This window comes from Cydia strobilella, chromosome 6 (genome assembly GCF_947568885.1).
Source record: "Cydia strobilella chromosome 6, ilCydStro3.1, whole genome shotgun sequence".
Taxonomy (NCBI): Eukaryota; Metazoa; Arthropoda; class Insecta; order Lepidoptera; family Tortricidae; genus Cydia; species Cydia strobilella.
In genome coordinates, this window is record NC_086046.1 from 4,737,576 (window position 1) to 4,757,617 (window position 20,042).

General features: G+C 41.4%; 1 protein-coding gene across 2 annotated transcripts; it reads right to left on the reverse strand.

Annotated features, from left to right (window-relative positions):
- Positions 1-12,355: 12,355 nt before the first annotated feature.
- LOC134742011 (secretory phospholipase A2 receptor-like) lies at positions 12,356-19,939 on the reverse strand. Of its 2 annotated transcripts, XR_010127916.1 has the most exons (6): positions 19,824-19,883; positions 18,999-19,292; positions 18,204-18,362; positions 16,517-16,765; positions 13,697-14,609; positions 12,356-13,038 (listed from the first exon to the last, which is right to left on the reverse strand). XR_010127916.1 is itself a non-coding variant. In XM_063674930.1 (5 exons), the coding sequence occupies exons 1-5, from the start codon at positions 19,858-19,860 to the stop codon at positions 14,443-14,445; spliced, it is 906 nt and encodes a 301-aa protein (XP_063531000.1). In that variant the 5' UTR covers positions 19,861-19,939; the 3' UTR covers positions 13,094-14,442. The 2 variants fall into 2 exon arrangements, 1 of the variants encoding a protein (XP_063531000.1); XM_063674930.1 differs by lacking the exon at positions 12,356-13,038 and having other exon boundaries at positions 13,094-14,609; positions 19,824-19,939.
- Between the last annotated feature and the right edge of the window lie 103 nt (positions 19,940-20,042).

Here is a 20,042-nt window from a genome sequence, read left to right on the forward strand (position 1 = left end):
ATTGCCCTAAAACAATTTTAATAAATTTGATTGAACCTTCGGATCTCTGTAGTAACCACTACCGTCATTTCAGCAAATCATTCATAAACATCTTTCAATCAGATCACAAACCGCCAACGAATTAAACTATGTTTTGTAAATAACTAATTTAACACTGAAATATAATTTAAAAAAACATGTGATTATGATTAGGGGAGACCGAGGTAAGTTGAAACGATGGAAACTTTGAGACATCTATAACTGTTTTAGAGCTGGAAAAAACGATGTTTAGCCGCGCCGCCCGCGGCGCGCCTCACCCTCCGCGGGTCACTCAGTAATCTCAGTATGCGTCCTTGCCTGAAGACGATTACAGATACCGCAACATTGTCTTTGTTTGTCATCTTACCTATGTTTTCAACTCACCACGGTCTCCCCTAATCATGATTGATGTGACAACTGGTGTTGCCACTATGTTTCGCGCTGTATAACGCTGTCAAACCTTGTAGACACGATTTTCACCGACTTACCTAGTCGCCAATAATTTTTATTTTCTTTACCAGAGAAATTACCACTTTGGTGTTTCAAGAAGGGAAAGTGCCTGTCTGGATTATCGTGGTAGCAGTTTTCGTGGGCATCCTCATTGTTTGCCTCATTGGATTTGCTCTTTACGAGGTAAGATTAGAATACGGATTAGTTAGTTAGTTAGTTAGTTTTGCTGGGCATTTTCCGCAACTCGACATCCAATGTGCCTATTTTGCGTGAAACGAGGTAGCGCTACTCTAACCACCCCAGCTCCTCCACGAAGCCTAGCAAGGTCTTCAGGTTGCTAGTTGCTTCCTTTAGTGTGCATGGATTCCCTAGGTATTTGCTCCTATATACTTCTACCTGTTTACAGTCTAGGAGAATATGTTTTGTTGTTTCTTCTTCTGCCATGCACGCTCTGCACATGGGGCTGTCCGTTTTACCCATAATATGTAGGTGTTTGTTTAGTGTGTTATGTCCTGTTATTAATCCTACTATTTTACGTAGTTGGCTTCTTGGTGTTTTCAGTAATATTTTGGTAAGTTTGTGGTTCAGTTCCGGTAGAATTTCTTTGGTTTGCCTGCATGTCTTCATTTCATTCCAGTACTTGTTGTGCAGTTGTCTGTGATGTTGTTCTAGCTGGTTGTGTATGTAGGATATTGGTAGGGGCATGATTGGCTCGGGTCCATATGCCGGTGTTTCTGAACCTTTCCTGGCCAGTTCATCCGCTGCATCGTTTCCTCTTGATCCACTATGCCCCTTTATCCATTGTACTGTTACTTTGTTGCCTTCTTTGCTCACTTCAGTGAGGCTTCGATGACATTCAAGTATAAGCTCTGAAGTAAGTTTGTCGCTGCATAGCGCTTGTAGTACCGATTTACTGTCTGACAGTATTAGTATGGTTTCGTGTTTCACTTGTCGTCTTGTAATAGCATTGCAAGCTTCTATTATTCCTAAACATTCAGCTTGGAATACCGTATTGTGTTCACCAAGGGACTTTGTGATGTGTATGTTCAGGTCCTCTGAGAAGACACCACATCCTGTCCCTTCGTTTGTCTTTGAGCCATCTGTGAATATTCTTAGGTTTATTTGGTTTAGTCCTTCTTTCGGATCTTCTGTTAACGATATGGCGTAATCTTTCCAGAAGATCATAGTTTTTGGTATTTTGTCGATGGGCGCTTCCAGCATGGGCAGTTTTAAGATCGTATTTTCATAGATCTTTTTGTGCGATGAGCTGAAAGATGTCCATAGGTTTAGATTTTTCAAACGAAGAGCTGTGGCAGCCGCTTCTTTCTGTATGTATATGTGTAGTGGCAGGAGTCCTAGCATTATTTCTAGAGCCGCAGTCGGAGTAGTTCTCATGCAGCCCGTTGCAGCCACACATGCTAGTCTTTGTGTTTTATTTAGTTTGTCTATTACTGTAGTTAGCTGGGTGCGGGGCCACCATACCACCGCGCCGTAGCTGATCATTGGCATTATTACCATTTTGTACAGCCACAGTATAATGTGAGGGGCAAGTCCCCATCTTTTTCCCACCATCCTCCGGCATTGCCAAAAGGCTACTGTTGCTTTGTTCAGTTTATTGTCCAGGTGTTTGTTCCAGTTCAGTTTATCGTCCAGGATTATGCCTAGATACTTTACGTCCTTTGAAAGTGTCAGTTTTGTGCCAAAAAGTGTTGGCATTGCATATGTACCCAGTTTTCGTTTGTGTGTGAAGAGAATTGTGTCGGTCTTTTTTGGGTTTACCGATAGGTCATTCTCCTTGCACCATTTCTCTACTATTCTCAGTGCTGTCTGTGTGAGATCGCACAGTGTGCTTATTACTAGGCCGCTGATTAGTATTACTAAGTCATCTGCGTACCCTATAGTCATAAAGTGTTTGTTGTTTAGTTTTGTTATCAAATCGTTTACAACCAGGTTCCAAAGCAATGGTGAGAGTACTCCTCCCTGGGGGCATCCTCTCATGACTAGTGCCTGGTGATTTTGTTTTTCGGTTAGTCTTATTATTCTCTGTCTTAGCATATTCATTATCCATTCGATTATGAGCGGATTGGTTCCATGTCTATGTAATGCTTGTTGAATGCTGCTGAAATTGGTCTTGTCAAAGGCTCCCTCTATGTCGATGAAGGTGCCTAGACAGGAGTTTTTCCTCGCTAACGCATTCTCTATGTTGCTTACTACAGCATGGAGAGCTGAGTCAGTTGATTTACCTTGACTGTAGGCGTGTTGGTTTGGATGGATTGCTATGTTTTTTAGAGCCGTGTCCTTCAGTTCTCTGTCACATAATCTTTCTAGTGTTTTTAGCATGAAGGACGTTAGGCTGATTGGTCTGAAAGACTTAGGATCCGAATAATCGGTTTTTCCTGGTTTTGGTAGGAAAATCACTTTCACTTCCCTCCATTTCTGTGGTATATACCTAAAGGCTATACAGCTGCACAGTAGATTGGATAGATGTTTTATTAGTATGTGTCCTCCCCACTTTAGTAGGGCTGGGTAGATTCCGTCTGTTCCCGGCGATTTAAAGTCATCAAAACTATTTACCGCCCAGGTCGTTTTGCTATGTTCTGTTATGCGTTCTGCTGTCTTCCATTCTCTTTCAGTTGGATTGTAGTTCGTTATGTGTTGTTCCGGGTCTTGCTCATTTACTACCTTGCATCCTGGGAAGTGGGTCTCAACCAGTAGCCTTTCTGTCTCTGCTGGGCTACTGGTGGTGCTATTATCCTGTCTCCTCAGGGTGCCCAGTAGTTGCCTTGGTTGGTCTGCAAGGATTTTCCTTGTTCTGTTTGCCTGTGTTACAGTGGATATGTTATCGCAGAAATTCCGCCATGTGGCTGATTTTCTGTATCTCAGTCTTTTCTTATAGTCTGTTTTAGCTGTTTTGTACTTATCCCAGTCCTCTTCAGCTCTTGTGTTCATTGCTCTGTTAAGTAACCTTCTCATTTTTGTTCTCATTCGGTCCAACTCCGGTCCCCACCAGCTGTTGTTGTTACTGCTTTTCCCTCTAGCTGATGAGGTCGATAGTGGACATGTGTTTTCGTAGCTGTCGGTAATGTTCTTAATAAGTAAGTTTACCTGTTCCTCCAACTCCTTTGTATTGCTAGGTCTGTCTGTGTGTGTGTTATTGTCTAGTTTACCTTCCAGAAGTTCCTTGTACGCCGGTATGTCCGTGCGTCTCGGGTTTCTTCTAGGTGTGGGTGTCTGTGTGTCGGCTGTTAGGTCGTACCGAATCCATCTATGGTCGGAGCAGGATAGCTCGTCCGACACGTGCCAGTTGGATATGTGTTGAGCTGCCAGTCCTGTGCTTAGAGTAATGTCAATTATAGTATTACATCTACGAGTGACAAAGGTTGGTTTGGATCCTGTGTTTAATATATCTAGGTTAGTTGACATAAGGTATTCAACAATATCGTTACCTCTTTTGTTGTTGGTTTCCATTCCCCATAGGTTGTGATGGCCGTTGCAGTCTGCAGATATGACCAGCTCGAGCCTTTCTCGTTCGCAGTAGCGTATGAGGTTGTTCATCTCCACTGGAGGTGGTTCGTCCTCGGCCGCCATGTAGGTGGACGCCAGGACTATCTCCGGTAGATTTGAGTTTTGTGTTCTGAGGAGTTTTATGGCACACACGTCTCTGGAACAGAATTGAGTTAGTGGTTGTGCCATTATGTTACGAGATATGTATATGCAAGTTCTGGGTTTGTATTGTGTGTTATAAAATAAATTACCTCCGGTGTTACAAAGGCCGTTTATGCGTGTGTTCCTGATCCACGGCTCCTGGATCAGGGCTATGGATGTTGGGTTAACCTCCAGCCATTTTCGAAGTTGAGCCGTTGCAGATTCGCTGTGCTGGAGGTTAACCTGGAGGACCTTACAGTGGGAAGGCGCCATCGGAGGGTGTCCCTTCTGCCGCTTTTCCCTTCAGGTCCAGGAGACTTATCCCCTTAGGTAGCCCGTCTTCGTCCTCAGAGTCCAGCAATATGCCTTCCTCGAGGTCAAAGTCTTCTTGTTTTTCCGCGCTGTCCGTGTCCATAGCAGAGGGGGTATCGGGTGTGGATGTTTTTTCCGCGGTCTTGTCCTCCCCTTTGTTTATGTTCTCCTCTGTTGTGTTTTTCTCCGGTGGAGAATCCCTGAAGCGCCCTCCGCCGTGCTGGAAACGGATGTAGACTGTCCCACATAAGTAGTTCAGTCTCCTCCCTTTTTCCATCACAGTAGGAACGACGTCCTCAGGTATTCCCACAAGGAGTAGGGTGCAGGATCTCTTCTTAAGGGGGATCGCCTGGTTGAGAGTCCACTTTCTCACCATGGCCCACGGGTTCTGGAAGTTTAGGACCCTTCCCACCTTGGTAAGGTTTTCTTCCAGGGCCGGGATCAAAATACCGCACCTTGTGTTACGGACCATCTCGTCCTCCCTCTTCCCGACTAGACGGTCTCCGTTCTCGAGGGTGGCCGACTCCAGCCACTTCATCAGCCACTCTTTGGTTTTTGCGTCCTGGCACCACAGCTTCAGGTACCCATCCACAAAACTGGGTCTACCCGAGAACGCTGGGGCCTCCGCTACGGTATCCAGATCGGTCTCTATGGCCGCCTGGAAGATGGCGTCCCCGATCTTCCTCTCCACCGTTTCAGCGTCCTGCTGCGTCAGCCTGCCCGTGCGGTCGTTGGTGATCGCAACCGTCAGGTCCGTCGCTGCCGCCGCTGCATAGGAGGAGGGTTGTATCTCATTCCCCATGGCGTCTGTCTTGCGTTTTTTGTAGTCGCCTCTGGGGGATATGGTTTCATCCAGGCGCGCCCTCTTGGCTTTTCCCTCCGGTTTCTTTGCCTGGTTTTGTTCTGCAGTGGTCGTCACTCCCTCACCCTGTCCCTTCTGGGCGTCAACCTCCTGCTTGTTCCCAGAGGTGCGGCTGTTTGCCTCTCTGCGCTTTTGGAGCCGCTGCCTCTGCCTCTGCGAGACTTTCTTCCGCAGTGGTGCGTTTTCTTCAGTCTGGGCAGGCTTCCCTCTTGGTTTGCACCTGATCTCCCAGCCGGGATCTATGATCTGCTTTGAGGGTTCAACAGGTGTTGTCCCACTCGCCGCCGTCATCGGTTTGCTTGTGGAGGGTCTAGCTGTCGGAGGCTCCATCGTCTCTAGTTCAGTCACCTGGGCTGGGGTTCCGGTAGGTACCCCGGCTTTCAGCGGCCTATCTAGCTTCAATGGCTTCTCCTCGGCTTTACCACTCACTATCTGTTTCGCCCCCCTTAGTGCTTCAGCTTTCGCCGTCTCAGCTAAGGAGGTCGTTTGTTTCTGTTTGTATTTTTTATTTTGATTTTTATTTAAAGTCTCTTCCATTCAGTTCCCACGAGTAGCTAGGGATGTAAAAGGTCAGTACTACGCAGAGCCCCGCTTGCGTAGACAAGGCTTTATACAACGGGTGTCGCCCGGTACCCGAGGCCTATCGTTCGCGACTGAGCTCCCTCTCAGCCATGCATCCATCGGCACGATCAGTTACACCTTGGATTAGGGGATTGGAAATTGGAAAGGGGTTAGAAGGTTAGGAGAAGGGAAGAGAGGGAAGGAGGGTTGACACGGGAATTTAACCTCTTGAAAGCCGGAACGCGGACCCAAGCTAGCAGGCACTGAACTCCAATTGTTAATTAATTAGAATTCAATACCTACTGCGCGGGTCCACGCTCCGGCGTTCGAGAGGCTAAGACAGGAAATGATAGTTTGGAACATGGGATTAACCTCTCGAAAGCCGGAACGCGGACCCACTAGCAGGCATTGAACTCTAATTATCAACTAATTAGAATTTCAATACCCACTGCGCGGTTCCACGTTCCGGCGTTCGAGAGGTTAAAGACGGGAATTCTAGGGTAAGGAAGGAACACCTGGCGGGTGGGGATGCCACATCTCTTGGCGTGGCCCACACCAGGCGAGGCCCTCATACTCTGCTACTAGTGGTCCGGGGTATGTTGGTAAACATGGCGACGCCCGTACTAACCACTAGCATTGCCCAGGGGGGACGACTGGGACGCGTATGATGGACTTGGGGTGTTGGCCAATGGCTCAGCGTCGCATACCTGGCGTACCTACTACCCCCTCCCCCCCTAGAATACGGATTATTATAGTCTCGTAAGTATCCGCGTACATACAAGTAGGTACAATTTCAATTAGAGTTTTGAAATCATAGGAATAAAAGAAAGTTCCAAATTAAAAAGTGCAAAAAGTGGCCTGGCTCTTTAGAAATGTCAAAACTGACATGAGCTTGAGAAAAAAAAAACGCAGTTTTCCGGTTTCTTACCTAGGGTACCTACTAGGTACCCTAGGTAAGAAACCGGAAAATAATGAACAGAGAACGAATCGTGATGACTACCTAGACGATTCGTTCTCTGTTCACTATTTTGTACTCATACCTAACTGTATACGCAGTTCTGTCACAATGTGTTTTGAATGTAACACAACTACCCTTATACAGTGTGTAAATCCAATACGGACAATAAATTAAACCAGATATAGAATTTATCCGTGTAATCATTAATTAAGAAGTTTTTGCTGCAAACATTACGAGACATAACATGACATGACTCATAACAAAGATAGATATAACTCCGTAATAGATGTATACAGTCTAAGGAAAAAACGTGCCTCGAAAATCATGAAAATTTGATTCTCGTTCAGAGGGCGCTACTAGTTTTGGCCTACAGTCGTATAGATGGCGTTGACGGTTTCGTTTGTTATTTAACAATTTTAACGCATATCAGTGAAAGAACATGGGTCAAAATCATAAAAATAATTAATGCAAATAAAAAAAATCATTTATCTATATTTAAATACATTCTATCGTATTTTTATAAATCTTCATTTTTAGTTTTAAAGTGTGTCGACAGATGGCAGTGAATTTACTGGGGTTACAAAATTTACTATGACAGTACCGCTCTAGTATAAGTTACTCTATGCTCATAACGAGCTTTTTATAGTAATTGCCAACAAGCGTTGACATTACTTTAAAAAAGCTCGTATCTCGTAACTTGTGTGTTGCTTTACGTTTCGGGCCGATTTATTTTGTATGGTTAATATTTTGATTCTAGTTCTACCTAAGCAAAATTTATCTAAATAGACTTCTTAGGTCCCATGCTAATCACCGTTTAAATATGCGAATATTTGCGGTTTAAAAAATGTGATTTTTTATATGCGAACCTAATACTTACGGGCGACCGTATTGGATTTACACACTGTATATAACCAAATGGAGACGCCACGTCTGTAATTTTCTGTACAAAAAAGTCTTTTGCGGGGGAGGGGAACGTCAAATGTATACGTAACGTAAAAATAGCCATGTCAGATAAACGTCAGTCCATACATTGTGTATGACCATTGGCCGACTATTTTCGACAGAGGGGAACGCCTGTTAATGGCCCGTTTGGTTATATCCTCCTAGAGTTCTAATATTTATTATAATAATATTATCAATTTCCAACAGTGTGGATTGTTCCGTCGAAAAAAGAAGGAAGAACTAGTGAACCTGAAGAAGGAAGTTAAACGTAAAAGCATGGTATGGTATTCAAACGCTTCTTACTTAATTTCTTACCCTTGCTTCCAAAATTAAATAATATTTTGTTTTGTAAAGACAAATTAGCTTTGATCCAAGGGCCACGGAACGCAGACTGGGGGGCCCATTTTTCGAAGGGTATTATTATAATATTATTAGTGTGTTGTCATGGTAACCCATACGATTTGACAGTCAGGTCGTGGACTAATAATATTAGTCTAATACTGTTTGTGAAATGGGCCCCAGGCGTACACGCTCGCTGAGGCGTATAACTGTAATATCCTTGTTCGTTTTTTTTTTAAAGTTCCTCGCATATATTACGGTATGACATGACCTCTAGAGTTCCACCGTCCTAATACTAGTACTAATTACCTACAATGAAATCATATGAATAATGACATAATCCGTCGGTCTCTTGTCACCATCAATGTACCCGCTCTTCTTGAGCCGACTGGCATTATCAGAGATGATGGCAAGAGGCCCGATGGGATGTCCTTGGTTCCTTGGAGCTTGGGACGGATGTTGATGTGGGATGCTACTTGCGTCACACTGGCACCGTCCCACCTCCAACGGACTAATGTAAAAGCGGGCGGAGCGGCGGAAAGCGCCGAAATTTTAAAACGTAATAAATATAAGAGCCTCGGTAGAGTACATTTCGTTCTATTTGGAGTTGAAACTCTAGGTCCATAGGTACCAGCGCGCATAAGTTGTTTGCAGAAATCGCGAAGCGTCTGGTTGACGTAACTGGTGAACGAAGAGCTGGCGGCTTTCTCGCACAACGTATCAGCATTGCGATACAGCGGGGAAATGCCGCCAGCATCCTTGGTACAATGCCTCAAGGGCCTATTTTAGATTTAAGCTAGTTATTAATTTCGTTTACGTAGTACCACTGTATATATCTTTAATAATGAATAGTTTATAGTATTGTCTTCGGTTACCGCGATAGTTACTCATGAAATAAAACTATGAAAACGGATTATATCGCGTATATTGAATTTATAATACATCCCGACGTTTCGAACTCTTTACAGCGTTCGTGGTCAACGGGTGACTGAGGAAAAATTACAAAATGCAAAAATACCCACATACTAAAATAATGAACAATCATAGACTACAAACTTTAAGGCTGGTTGTACATGCAAAATCGGTTCATAAGGCTAGTTATACACTATAATTATTTTTCAAGTAAAGATATATATATATACGCGATAAAAAAACTATGCCGGCTCCAACCCTACACCACGGACCCGAGAAGATTTAATTCCCTCCTAAATTGTAGGAGGGTATCCCAATATGGGACCGGCAACAAACTCGGCGGGACACATCTTTTCAAAACATCAGAATGTCCAGCATCATCCAACACTACGGTCTCACAGTCTATGTCTCCGTAGTGTTGTGACCGTAGTGTTGGATGATGCTGGACATTCTGATGTTTTGAAAAGATGTGTCCCGCCGAGTTTGTTGCCGGTCCCATATTGGGATACCCTCCTACAATTTAGGAGGGAATTAAATCTTCTCGGGTCCGTGGTGTAGGGTTGGAGCCGGCATAGTTTTTTTATCGCGTATATATATATATCTTTACTTGAAAAATAATTATAGTGTATAACTAGCCTTATGAACCGATTTTGCATGTACAACCAGCCTTAAAGTTTGTAGTCTATGATTGTTCATTATTTTAGTATGTGGGTATTTTTGCATTTTGTAATTTTTCCTCAGTCACCCGTTGACCACGAACGCTGTAAAGAGTTCGAAACGTCGGGATGTATTATAAATTCAATATACGCGATATAATCCGTTTTCATAGTTTTATTTAATGAATAGTTTCTTTTGTATTATTACGTATATTTTCTAATACCGTTGACTCAAATTTGACAGCCAACTTTTCTGATATGGTGGGCCACTAGAGGTTATAATAAAACCACAAAATAGGGTATTTGACAATTTTTTATGAATGGCATCAGTCGATCACGTTTGTTTTGAGGATCAAATGTCTGTATTTGACCCGTTGCCATAAAGCAATACAAACGTCACAAATGATGGTCAAAGTCTGGCACCCGCACTTTACTGACAAAATGGCAATACATCGTGACGTCAGCATGTAACGTCGCTATTGCTTAGAACCTGTTTCGATGTATGGCAATCAAGGAAATTGCGTTTTTGTCGGTGAAATATTGCGTTTATGTATATTGTTGCCGTACAATTTTTTTTTAAATAAAATATAAGGAATCGAATGGTACCATTATTTTCTTTCCTATTTGGAAGTTAAAAAAAAATTGAAGCTGAGGTCTTGTAATTTTTTATTTCCATATATTTTTAAGTTTCCAATTTATTGTGATAAATTGCTCATTTTCTATCTATTTAACTAGATTTAGTTACACAATTTAACATGTCATAACATGTGTCAACAACCCTATTCAAATATGTATTCGCACAATTCATAGATGCTGCAACGACAATCCATGAGGCTCACCGACACAGGCCGGGCCGAGCTAAGGAACCGCTCCTACCGGGAGCTTCTCGATGAGGCCGAGATCAAAGAGTCTGAGGAGGCCGAAGAGGCCAGAGAATCCCAACTAGCCACCAAGAACCAGGAGCAAGCCAAAGGGGGCAATGGCTGTAAAAGCACAGTTCTGAACGAAAACCCGTCCGGATCGCACTATGATATAAGGGCTCATATCGAGAAAACATTGCAAAAATAAAATCCTAAGAGGTATCCTAATATGTATAACTAAACTAAAATATTTAAATAATTAGTAATTATAAGTTCAGATTTAGCTATTAAGGAAATAATTTGCATGACTTATTAAAGTCTGAATGTACGCTCATTTAACCATTGTAACACCACAATTGTATTACATTTAAGCAAATAAATTACTATTACTACTATTACTATAGGTGCGACTCTAAAAAATGTACTGTAAAGGCGGAATTCTACCAGTGTGCGGCACTGTGCGGCACAACCAGGGATCGGATACCGGTATTTTTTGTATGGGAACGAAAATGGTATTTTTTCGTTTTTTGTTAATTATTTCATTTCTAATTGGGCAATCTAACAAAACGAAGTCGTTACCTAAAAAACACAAATGAGTCCTACATTTCGAGTATAAAATAATTCGAAATATATGTATATGAAATATATATATATATATATATATATATATGGTTATTTCGAAGTTTTTGCAAAAAACCGGTTCCGATCCCTGGGCACAACACAAGCATATTCAGTACCTTATCGTAATTATATTGTTCGCAATCATTTTGACACACGCTGAAACCACCAAAGACCTTTATTAAATACTACTACCTAGCGTATTATCTGTAAAGCTTGCTACCTAATGCCGAGTCCACATATTGGGCCAACTTGGGCCAATCTGAGGGACGCAGCTATGCGTTAGAGGGAGCAAGTGATATTGCTATCTCATTCCACTCGTAGTAGTAGACTAGACAGTAGACTCGGCATAACACGCAACATAATAAAATGTAACATCGTCGAAGAATATCACAACATTGATTTATAATATTACTTTGTAAAGACGGGCCTTACGAGCACTGCGAAGTGGGCCAGTTGGTTGGTGCGCAAATGGCGTTTGTGCACATGTTCGCTCGGCAATATCTTTACTTTTGAAATCTTTGTATCACAAACACGGGAAGGTTTGGTCACTTCGTTGGTTATTATAGAATTTATAGAGTTGCGCTCATTCATTCATTAATCCTTCATTTATTCATCATTCATTCATCCCCTCATTCATCATCATTCATTCATCCCCTCATTCATCATCATTCATTCATTCCCATCCATATGTATGTATATTTATTTTTTCCCTCGATATGTCAAATGATCCGATTAACAATTAACATAATTCATGTCACTTCAGTGAAACTATTTGAAACTGATTGTATGGTGTATGTACAGTCATCAGCAGAAGTTGCTAAGCGGGCGAGGTGTTCAAAATTACCTTGACACGCTCTTATTCTCTATACAATTAAGTCGCGTCAAGATCATTTTGAACACCTCGCCCGCTTAGCAACTTCTGCTGCTGACTGTACAATACGGTCAAGGAATTTGATGGACAAAATGGTACTCAAAATAGGTATTGTAAAATTAAATGGATCTAATGATATGAATTATTTTCCCTATAGATCCAGTGTCTAGTTGTCTACCTGTCAACATAAAATTTGGATCTAAGAAGAAAAACTTTTCTCACTAGATCCATTTTGGATCTATCGACTGGATGACTGGATCTATTGAGAATGATTGTACTCAAGTCATTTTAGTCACGTAATTTACATTTATTTTTATTTTATAATAATTTTATCTAATACGCATTTTTATTCATATTTTTAACGCATTTATAAGTTATGTACAGTCGCCATCAGATATATCGGAGCGGCCAAGGTGCTCACAAATATCTGAATACGCCTCTATTTTCGAGGCGTTAGAGTGCGTGTTCAGATATTTTTGAGCACCTCGGCCGCTCCGATATTATATCTGATGGCGACTGTACCTACAGGATTATTTTCAAATAAAGTATTTTGGCGTAAAATTGTATTTTATTCTTAACCATCAATAAAACCATAGAACACACTAATGCTGCTTTCCTTATACGAGTATATACATGTTAAATAGATCTAATCATACCGATATTACCATTATATACTCTGGCAAACCAACTGTCAGTAGATAAAAGCGCGAAATTCAAATTTTGTATGGAAGACCGACCCTTTTGCGCCTACAATTAACAATAAAAAACAAATACAAAGAATAAAACAGAAATAATATAACTTAATAGGTTGTATACGTATACATATACATACATACATCATATACACATACATACATGATGTATATGATACATGTTGTGGTTTCGACCTTTTCTAAAGCCATGAATACACTAGGGGAGAAATGTTTCGAGACACGTGTCGCCAGCGACGTTGGGTGAGGTGTCGCGACGTACGACGACCTACTCGATGCCGAACGAATTGCTGATTGTTGGGCTCATTGTTATATACATGACTAAATGTTGTACTAAATGAGCAGTAGGAATAATGAGATATTCAAACACTTGCCCGTGGTTCTGAGGAGCGACACGCAGTACTCGATGCCAAACGAGTTGTCGGGCTCATTGTCTACATGACTAAAACTTGTACTAAATGAGCAGTAGGAATAATGAGATATTCAAACAACTGCTCCTTCTCGCAGATGTAGGAGTAGCGGTTCCGGCACACGGTGTCGTTGTATTTGCCTGTGGCTCTGAGGAGCGACACGCAGTACTCGATGCCGAACGAGTTGTTAGGCTCATTGTCTACATGACTAAATAATATTGTACTAAATGAGCAGTAGGAATAATGAGATATTCAAACACTGCGCTCCTTCTCGCTGATGTAGGAGTAGCGGTTCCGGCACACGGTGTCGTTGTATTTGCCCGTGGCTCTGAGGAGCGACACGCAGTACTCGATGCCGAACGAGTTGTTAGGCTCATTGTCTACATGACTAAATAATATTGTACTAAATGAGCAGTAGGAATAATGAGATATTCAAACACTGCGCTCCTTCTCGCAGATGTAGGAGTAACGGTTCCGGCACACGGTGTCGTTGTATTTGCCCGTAGTTCTGAGGAGCGACACGCAGTACTCGATGCCGAACGAGTTGTTGGGCTCTTTGTCTACATGACCTAAATGTTGTACTAATTGAGCAGTAGGAATAATGAGATATTCAAACACTGCGCTCCTTCTCGCAGACATACGAGTAGCGGTTCCGGCACACGGTGTCGTATTTGCCCGTGGTTCTGAGGAGCGACACGCAATACTCGATGCCGAACGAGTTGCTGGGCTCATTGTCTACATGACTAAAACTTATACTAAATGAGCAGTAGGAATAATGAGATATTCAAACACTGCGCTCCTTCTCGCAGACATACGAGTAGCGGTTCCGGCACACGGTGTCGTTGTATTTGCCCGTGGTTCTGAGGAGCGACACGCAGTACTCGATGCCGAACGAGTTGTTGGGCTCATTGTCTACATTACTAAATGTTGTACTAAATGAGCAGTAGGAATAATGAGACATTCAAATACTGCGCTCCTTCTCGCTGATGTAGGAGTAGCGGTTCCGGCACACGGTGTCGTTGTATTTGCCCGTGGCTCTGAGGAGAACACGCAGTACTCGATGCCGAACGAGTTGTTGGGCTCATTATGTCTACATGACTAAAACTTGTACTAAATGAGCAGTAGGAATATTGAGATATTCAAACACTGCGCTCCTTCTCGCAGATGTAGACGTAGCGGTTGCGGCACACGGTGTCGTTGTATTTGCCCGTGGCTCTGAAGAGAACACGCAGTACTTGATGCCGAACGAGTTGTTGGGCTCATTGTCTACATGACTAAATATTGTACTAAATGAGCAGTAGGAATAATGAGATATTCAAACACTGCGCTCCTTCTCGCAGATGTAGGAGTAGCGGTTCCGGCACACGGTGTCGTTGTATTTGCCCGTGGTTCTGAGGAGCGACACGCAGTACTCGATGCCGAACGAGTTATTGGGCTCGTTGTTGTCCCAGGGAGCGTATCCGACCTGCTCTAGAGTTTGATCTGAAAACACATTTTATACTGCTTTATCTACTGCCATATATGTAGAATTGTAGATGGTATAGATAAGATAAACAATTAGTTCCATAAACTGAAATAAATGTCATATACGAAGGAAAAAATGACCAAAGCCTCCAGTGTCCAGAGCTACGTAGTAGTGTGTCTACTTGAAAAACCACAAATTAAAATATTTTCATAGAAAATAATTTAATTTGTTCTTAGAGTATTATTGGCAGCGCCATCTTTCTTCGCTAGCCCGTAATCACCTGAGTTGATTCAGTTAGAAGGTCGAACCATACTGTTCTACCTTAGAGATGGCCAGGGGGCGCCACAAGCCTTCGGGAATTGTCATATACTTGGAAATTTCGACCCATGCCACCGTGGCCGGATAGCCGAGCGGTTCAGGCACCCGTCCGATAAACGGGGTACGCTGGTTCGATTCCAGCTCTGGACACTGGAGGCTGGGCATTTTTTCCTTCGTATATGACATTTATTTCAGTTTATAGTTTAAATAGTAGTGTGTCTACTTGAAAAACCACTAATTAAAATATTTTCATAGAAAATAATTTAATTTGTTCTTAGAGAATTAGTTCCATGCCTGCAATACTTGCACTTGCTTCAATGCACTTGGGTACCAACATTTTTAAAGGAAACTTGACTATTATTTTTAATTGAATATCCAATCTCCATCATAAAATTTTGAGATGTGGCCGTATTAAGCTAGGCAGCTAAGCTAAGCAGGCAGAGGACGAATTAAGCTAAGGAGTGGAACTCACTTCCTGCAGATCTATTCCCAGTCTACTACTTATAACTTGGATCTTTTAAAATCGAGAGTTTTCAGGTAAACTTGCTCCATCCTAGACTGCATCGGCACTTAACATGTGAGATTGTAGTCAATTTTTTCCAATAAAAAAAATTACATTATAACGCTCTAAAACTTTTCTATGGCGCCTCCGGTGTGCGGTTAAATGCAATAGATCTCGAACTAGCGCAGCTTATAAACTAAAGAAAGACTATGGGGTCGGACCACGCTAACTCTTCACATCTTCCTGGGGTCCGCTTGGCAACTAATCTCAGGAATTGGCGTGGGCACTAGTTTTTATGAATCCGGCCTTTCAATCCAGAGGGTAAAATAGGCCTCATTGGGCTTCGTCCGGTTTCCTTGCGATGTTTTCCTTCGCCTAAAAGCGACTCGTAGATATGAAATGATATTTCGTACATATAATATAATATATATATAATATAATATAATAATATAATAATAATAATATAATATGTTTATTGCTTTCACATTGGTAAAATTACAGATGTTCTTAATCGATAATGTATCACAACATGACACCCTGTAAGGGTATTGCAACTTTATCTATCTACTCTAAACTAATACATATGTAAATTAAACACAGAGATAACATTACACAAAAGTTATACCTATCTAAGCTATGTATTACTTATATGTCTATTTATGGTATTTATTATAAGTTTCGAACTCATTGGTACGAGCCGGGGTTTGAACCCGCGATCGACCTCCGGATTGCAAGTCGCACGGTGCTACCGCTAGGTCACCAAGTTAACTCTTCACGGCATTCGCAATTAAAAATGTTAGCGCCGATGTCATCACTAATGTCAAATTTTTATGAATATGCCGTTATTAATGACACTCCCTCACTGTTTGGTTAAGTCGGTGCACAGTTAGCTTAAGGGGCCCCCTGATTACCAGTCAGTTGTTCGGAACTGTCAAATTTTTGTTTTAACTGACAGGCTGATGATATCGTCCGGTGGACTGATAATCAGTAGGCCCCTTGAGACTGACTTTACTTGTTTGTCCAGCAAAAACCAGCTATTATTTATCCATATGACCGAGTTCATTCCAGTGAAAATACCAAGATATTGTAAGTATAAGTACTTACTGAAAACGGTTCTAAATATTATCGGAGATTTTTTCTCCTCCGCGCGGACGCCAACAAAGAACTGCCAATCCTCAACACTCCTGGGCGTTTTGTCCAGCAGACCCTTGACGATTTCAAACTCGCCTTCGTTGTTCAGGATGGCCAAGTGGCCCCCCTCAGCTTGGCAGTTGGCGTATGCTTCGTTCCAGTTAGCTTTTATCTTGGCTATCCGGTAGCAGCTGCCAGTGAGGGAGATCTTTGAGACGTAATCTGTAATTCAGTTTTTTTTTGTTAAGAAGCAATTTGTACAATGCCTAAATTTACATATTAACAGTAACTATACGTTACTGTCTGCAACATAACTTTACGATGCGACGCACGTAATTTGTAGAAATAGCATGTAAGCAATAATAGTCTATAAATAACTAATGTTTAGATTTACTTGCTCTCTCTATAGGTACTTGGACTTGGATACCGAGAATATAATCACAGAATAAATAATAGTACTACCGTACATAAAGGAAACTTCCTACAAAACTGAAGTTTGACAGCGGTTCAGGGTCGAATCATGCTATCCCTTTCTAACATATGGTACTATTCCTTTCAGCTATTTAGGGTTGTCAAAATTCAAGTCATTATCTTTGGTCAAGCACGCAAAGGGACGTCAAGTTGTGCGAACCCTAAATTGATCGGAGCAATGCTGAGCCGAACGGAGCCGAGTTTGCCCAAAGCGTGGAGATTCGTACCCCTGATATAACACAATACATCTTCGGTAATATTTGGTTTCGCATAATCTCCATTCGACCCTCCAGCTATCAAACTATCTGAAATTTAATAGTTTCCAATTTCCATCGATAAGCAATGCTAACACCATGAAAACTTTTGAACGCATTTTGAGAATTTAGCCCAGTATCATAACATCAACTGTTCACAGTGAGTTTGTAAGTTCATACAATACAATACCTACACTCATCTGGCTTCAACACCTATGCGTTTTGAAACAGGAGAGTTGAAAGCAAGTGACCGTTTTTACTATTAAACAACTCTTACTATGGAGCCATAACTAAAATCGCGAAAACATTGGCTATTTTCTAAATTTTGCTGTTCAGATGTCAATGTTTTTTCAATGGGTCTGACAAGATTTTTTTCACGATTTTGTGGTTAGTCGCATAGAGGATCTTGATCAATTTGACCTATGACCTCGCTTATCTACTTCGTAGAATATGACTGTTTTAGAGCAGGATACAAAACAACCTGTACTTATTATACCTATGCATTTAATATCACATGATTTTTTAATGGTTTAATTTTTATATCACATGTATTCAATCAACTAAACATACTTGTAACGATTGTTATTAATAACAAATTTAAACTTTTATTTTCATTTTTTTTGAGGTACTAAAAAACCACTTAAATTCCAGCAGTGAATACGTTAAGTAAATAGATAGTACATTTCCTTAGACAACGTTAAGGAGCCTACTGACTTTCAGTCCGCCGGACGATATCGGCCTGTCAGTTAGAACAAAAATTTGACAGTTCCGAACAACTGACAGGCCGATATCATCCGGCGGACTGATAGTCAGTGGGCCCCTTAAGTTACTTAATTATCGACCGGCTAAGATTTGCTAAGTGAAGGTCACATATATGATATACTTTACACATACTTTACACTCATTAAAAGTCTTCTCTAACTACAATAACTTACCATTAGAATAAGTCCCGCATTCCTCGTTGTAAGGCGCGTCCTTTGCGTTCACTTTGCATATAAACGGCCGCTCAAAGTAGCACAGAGAGCTCTCAATCTGTCCTTCCCTATTCACCACTTCGCACCGACGGCGTGGTGCGTAGTCGGTTTCCTCTTCCACTGAGAAAGGTGTGACTAATATTGCAGTCAAAGACTAAAGTAAAAAGTTCAGCCAGCAGTTTTTGAAAACTCGTGGCGCTTTTTTAGGGTTCCATATCCAAAGGATAAAAACGGGACTATTACTAAGACGGATTTTACGGGGTGAATATATAGGTCATACTGAGCAACTTTTACTGTGGGACCAATCCCGATATCGCGATCGTGGCGGGGTGGCCTAGGGGTTCAAGGCGTTAGCCCGGATTGCTAAAGACGCCGGTTCGAGTCCGACCTTTACCACTGGAGGGGTTCGTCACTTTTTCTTTAATATATGACATATATTTCAGCTTATAGTTCATATATAGTAGTGTCTATTTAAAAAACACAAATCAAAATATTTAATAAAATAATTTCATTTGTTCCCAAAGTTGTGTGAACATATGGGGCATTTTTCATATTTAATTTAAAAAAAAATAACACTCAGTGTCTGCGTTAGCGTTGTACATGAATCATGACTATTCCATATTCCAAATCGATGGCTTTAGTAGTTCTCGAGACATTTAGCGATGTGACAGACAGACGGACGAGCGGACGGAGTCGCACCATAAGGGTTCCTTTTGCACCTTTTTGGTACGGAACCCAAAAATTTTAGATACTTACTTTTTATAATGGGTTCCTCGTCCTCATCAGCCTCATCGTGACCGACCCCATTCCCATCTACAAGCACCAGTCTCCCGATATCCGGGAACTTTTTAAACATGCCGTGTATCAGTGCTAGGTCTTGTTCGGACTCCGGTGACATAAGCCTTGCGCCTTCGGCCTGGCATGTTGTGTGCGCGCGATCGGTCGACACCTGCTCCGTGTGCATCTTGTAGAAGGAGTCGGTGTTTCTGTCGTAGGTGTAATCTGAGCGGTATTGCTTACTGGTAGCTGGAGATTCGGCGGCTGCTAGTGCTGTTTTTGATAATAGAATCAGGCGTTATTTTACGGAAATCTAAAATGTTACTTTGCTAATCCGCGAAATAATAACGTGCTAGAAAATAATAAATTAGGGTTAGGTTTTTTAATACATGCAACTCAACAATAGGTACTCAAGTACCATAACGGTTTAGCAATTTGACTAGCAAGTTAATATTTCGTTGTTTTAATAAAATTGTGTTTTTGATAAGTAATTAAATATATAATTTTACTCTAATCGGCCTAAATCCCCAGCAAGCTCATTAAGGCTTGTGTTTTAGATAATAAATGACGATAACAGTTTCATAAGCAGGTTCACTGAATAAGTTACGAAGGCCGGTGTAAGTTATTACCTACGTACACATTTATATTTAATTGACCTAATCAAATTATCGTATAAGATGAAAGTCCACCATATTATGCCATTTATGCCTAAGTACTCAAACAAATCACTTTATTTACTTAAATTCTCGAATCACAATGAAATTAGCCAAGTTTAATTTACCAATCGATTAAAGTTTCACTTACCAACGCAAAGAGCCAAAATAGTAAATAAATAATCCATATTCTTAAATCTTATATCACTACTGTCCGCGAGAGAAATTATAATTATACTGACTACTGCAGTCCCAATAACTTAAACAACATGAAGATAGCGCAGAATAAGTAATATGGGTAATATGATAATGTTATCAATTATTTAAAGCACGCCTTAGTGAAGTAATGTTGTTGTTTATACATGACCTT